Source organism: Camellia sinensis, chromosome 3, assembly GCF_055761805.1.
Source record: "Camellia sinensis isolate YWXY chromosome 3, ASM5576180v1, whole genome shotgun sequence".
In the NCBI taxonomy this organism is placed as follows: domain Eukaryota; kingdom Viridiplantae; phylum Streptophyta; class Magnoliopsida; order Ericales; family Theaceae; genus Camellia; species Camellia sinensis.
The window spans coordinates 188,075,851-188,080,664 of NC_138963.1; the positions used below are offsets into that span (position 1 = coordinate 188,075,851).

At 38.7% G+C, this 4,814-nt stretch overlaps 1 protein-coding gene and 1 long non-coding RNA gene across 2 annotated transcripts; both read left to right on the forward strand.

Annotated features, from left to right (window-relative positions):
* The first annotated feature begins 2,843 nt into the window (after positions 1 to 2,843).
* Positions 2,844 to 3,945, forward strand: LOC145822106 (uncharacterized). The gene is made up of 3 exons (XM_082918699.1): positions 2,844 to 2,915; positions 2,992 to 3,679; positions 3,812 to 3,945. Exons 1-2 carry the CDS (start codon positions 2,844 to 2,846, stop codon positions 3,550 to 3,552), a joined length of 633 nt encoding a protein of 210 aa, XP_082774825.1. The 3' UTR covers positions 3,553 to 3,679; positions 3,812 to 3,945.
* A 4-nt stretch (positions 3,946 to 3,949) lies between these two features.
* On the forward strand, positions 3,950 to 4,378 carry LOC145821221 (uncharacterized). The gene is made up of 3 exons (XR_014363254.1): positions 3,950 to 4,049; positions 4,147 to 4,176; positions 4,266 to 4,378. It is a non-coding gene; the product is annotated as an uncharacterized LOC145821221 (long non-coding RNA).
* The last annotated feature ends 436 nt before the right edge of the window (positions 4,379 to 4,814 follow it).

The following is a 4,814-nucleotide window of genomic DNA, read 5'->3' on the forward strand; positions in this document are numbered from 1 at the left end:
ATCGGTAAATAACTAACTAGGATAAGACTACCTACCTATTTGAGAGAAATTGGATGGATAGGTATCATGGTACATGAATACGTAGGTATTATATTTAGAGTTACTTTGATGAGATATTTTTGTGGATGTGTACAGATGATGGATAAGAGTTGGATCGATTTTCCAAATAGGATGTCGAGCGAATACATTAATGAGATTGATGAATTCCTTGTGTTTGCCTACACCAATAGGGTTGAAGGTTCGATGATCAGTTGTCCGTGTAGGAAGTGTGAGAATCGATACTATTTTGTACGAGAGGGTGTACAGGAGCATCTGATTTTGAATGGTTTTTTAAAAAAATACAAACATTGGATTAATCATGGGGAATCTTACGTATCTCTGCATAGTAATCTAGGGAATGAAACATTAGCTAATTCAGACATTGGGGATGATATGATTGGAATGATACAAGGGGCTATGGGAAATCCACATGCCGATACAAGTGTTGAGGGTGATGAACCACAGGGGCCTGATCCCCATGCATTTGAACCCCAGCTTGGTCCAAATGCAGAGACTGCAAAGTATTTCAAACTTCTTCAAGATGCACAAAGTGAATTGTATCTGGGTTGTCAGAAGTTCACATCTTTGTTATTCATTGTTCGACTTTTACATTTGAAGATGCTTAATCAGTGGACAGACAAGTTTGTTGACATGCTGCTTGAGTTATTGAATGAGGCGTTCCCGTTGGGTGTGAAACTCCCGGACTCATATTATAAAGCTCAAAAGGTCACAACAGATTTGGGCTTCACGTATGAGACGTGGGATGCATGTCCCAACAGTTGCATGTTGTTTCGAAACGAGGACGCCAATCTTGATAAATGTGTCATATGCAACAGTTGTAGATGGAAATCAAATGGTGATAGTGGTTCAAATGGTCCTAACAAAGGTGGCAAACGAATAGCTGCAAAACAGATGAGGTATTTTCCTTTAAAGCCAAGGTTGCAGAGGTTGTTTATGTCATCCAAGACGGCCAAGTTAATGAGATGGCATGCAGAGGAACGAACTGATGATGGTGTCTTCAGGCATCCTGCTGACTCCCTTGCATGGAAAGATTTTGACCGTCGGAATATTGAGTTTAGTAATGATTGCCGAAGTGTAAGGCTTGGCTTAGCATCTGATGGTTTTAACCCATTCAGAACGATGAACATAGTTCATAGCACTTGGCCTGTTGTGCTCGTTCCATACAACTTGCCGCCATAGATGTGCATGAAGCAACCATTTCTAATTTTAGCCGTGCTTATTGACGGCCCAAAAGGACCTGGTGACAAGATTGATATGTACATGCAACCGTTGATTGAGGAGTTGAAAGAACTATGGAATGAGGGTGTGTCAACATTTGATGCATCAACAAATCAAATGTTTCAAATGCATGCAGCTTTACTGTGGACAATTAGTGATTTTCCTGCATACACAAACTTGTCAGGATGGAGCACTAAAGGCGAATATGCATGTCCTTGTTGCAATAAGAAAACTACATCGTGTTGGTTGAAGCATAGTAGGAAACAATCATACTTGGGTCATCGCAGATTTTTACCTACTGGCCATAAATTCCGGAAGGATAAAGTATCATTTGATGGTACTCAGGAAGTCCGACTCAAACCCAAATTGTTGTCTGGAACTGAGATGTTGCTACAATTAGAATCTGAGGGTATTTTAACCCAATACAAGAGGGATGACCTTAAGGAGAGGCATAGGAGACAGGTAGAGAAGGAGAAAGCTGGACATCGCACCCACAGTTGGAAGAAAAAGAGTATCTTTTATGAATTGCCATATTGGGAGCACAATCTAATAAGACACAACCTCGATGTGATGCATATAGCGAAGAATGTTTGTGACAATGTGTTGTGGACAATATTAGGGGTTGCAGGAAAATCGAAGGATGGTGTTAATGCTTGGCGTGATTTACAAGATATGAATATTAGAAAACCTCTACATTTGCAGTTAAGAGGGTCGAATAAAGCCTATTTACCAGCAGCACAATTCACGATGACCAATGATGAGAAAGATTTGTTCTTGAAAGTGTTGAAGGAAGTAAGAGTTCCTGACGGCTATTCATCCAATATATCACGTCGTGTGCGCTCACATGATAGAAGTATTGGGGGTCTTAAGAGCTACGATAGTCATATTCTGATGCAACAACTTATTCCATTGGCTATTCGAAGATCGTTACCGAAGAATGTAATTGAACCCTTGATTGAATTGAGCAATTTCTTTTGACAATTGTGTTCAAAAGTGAATCGTGCGACGGATTTACAATATATTCAAGATCGTATCGCTATAACACTTTGTCATCTAGAGAAAATATTTCCTCCGAGTTTTTTTGATATAATGGAGCACTTGCCTATACATCTAGCTGATGAAGCCTTATTGGGTGGAGCGATTCAGTTTCGATGGATGTATCCAATTGAGAGGTATCTTCTTACTTTGAAGCAATACGTGCGTAATAGAGCTCATCCTGAAGGATCGATTGCTAAAGGATATCTTATGGAAGAATGCATGAATTTTTGTGCACAATATCTCAATGATGTAGAAACCAAATCTAGTCGACCCGTGAGGAACTATAGTGGTGCTGATAATTTGGGTCATGCTATTGGTGAAAACACAAGCTTTTATCTTGATAATACTTCTTGGGTACAAGCTCATCGGTACATCTTATTCAATACAAGCGCGGTTCAACCATTCATAAAGTAGGTTAAGTCACTCACTCAATATTTTATTATGTTTTATTGAATTTTCTACAAAATTTTTTGTATTGCTAGAATTTCAATCTACACAGCGAACACCTTGAAGTACTTAAGCTCAAAATGCCTCGTGTTGATGATCATCAGCTTCGGCGTGAACATTTTGAAACTTTTCACATTTGGTTCAAGGAACATGTATGTATTTAACTCTATAGATTCTAGTTACTTAAGTCGAACTACATTTTAAATTTTACATTTTCGTGTAAAATAGGTCCAAACTTTGCGAAGGACTACTGATGTCATATTTTCTGAAGAGATTATTCTATTGGCAAATGGTCCTCATAACTTGGCAAGGAGGTTCAACGGGTATATACTGAATGGGTTTCGGTATCGAGTAAAGGCCATGGATGATCGTCGAGCCACACAAAATTGTGGTGTAGCTTTGAAGGCAGATACCATAAGTTATGCTAGTCGAAAAGACAAGAATCCTCGTGTGGGGTCTGTGTACTATTATGGACAATTGACAGATATTGTTGAGATTCGATATTCCAATGAGAAGAAACATGTGTTGTTTAAGTGTGATTGGATTGACAACATTCACGGAAAGAAAGAAGATGTCTTCAATTTCACGTTGGTGAACTTCAATCATTTGTTGTACCGAGATGATCGAATTACCAATGAACCTTTCATCTTGGCGTCCCAAGCAGAGCAAGTTTCGTATGTTGCAGACCCGTTACAACCAGACTGGCAAGTCGTGGTGAAGATGTCTCAAAGAGGTTTATTTGATATGAGTTCAACTGATCCACAAATCAAGCCATACATGAGCCAATAATTGGAAGAAAATATAATGCTTCGTGATGAAGAAGTTGGTTGGGTGAGGGAAGCCGCAGAAGGGGAAACAGTTGATGTTCAAATAGGCTGATAATGATGGAAACATTAGTAATTCAATTAAGGCCAAGGTTGTAGTTAATCATCAATTTCTTAATTTACTTTGTCTTTGTAATTGTATTAGTTCAATTAATGTCATATTATAGTTGACGACAAACCATTGTCTATGTTTCTAATGTCAATTAATGTTATATTGCTTGCAGATTATTATGGGAAGGAAGAGGAAGCCTGATCATCCCCGGCGCATGATGTCTGATGTGCTACATAACAGGACATCAGTAGCACCACCATCAGAGGAGGCATCACATCGGCCACTATCGGAGGGGCCTTTAGTGGCACCACAACAGCTACCATGTACTCAGCCTCCACGCCTACCATCGGTGCATCCACCATCAGTGCCACCACAACAGCTATCATCATCAGCTTATGAGCCATCCGCAGGTATATAAATTTGCTTTGATTTGTATGAAAATTATTTAAACATACATTTATTTATGCTCATTATATATAACTTGTTTATTCTCATTGTATTTTGCAGACCCTTCGACTTCTTCACAGCCCACCTCAGGTTTATGTGATATGATTTGTATTCACATTATTTAAATTTGCATTTGTTTATTACCATTGCATATTGTTTATTGTTATTGTATCTCACAGGTCATGTTAGTTCTTCATCAACCTCGACTAGGCGTGGTAGAGGATGTGCCAAGGGCATTAAAGAGTGGGGTACTGGTAAAAAGCTAGACATACAATTTGATGGAAATTACTGCCTAATAGGGGATAACGTGGCTAAGTTAACTACTCAACTTGGCATTATTATGCGGAATGGTAACATTGTTCCTCTTACTTTTCTTGACTGGAACAATGTGTCTGATGATATTATTGATGCTATCTGGAAGGATGTGAAGGTAAAAGTATATTTTTGTCCACAAATTCGAATTCCAAAATTGTGTTATTATTATTTAAACTTTGAAATTGTGTTTTATAGGATAATTTGAATATATGTCCAGAGAAGTACAAGCCAATCTGCATGAAAAACTGTAACAGCATATGGAAGGATCACAAGAACAAGCTTAAGGCTAAGTATTTCAAGCCTAGAAGTTCTGATCCTAATCTGAAGGATGATGTTCCTATGCACATTGTGCCAAGCCAGTGGGAAGAACTTGTGGAGTATTGGCGTATTTCCGATGCTGAGGTATACAAATA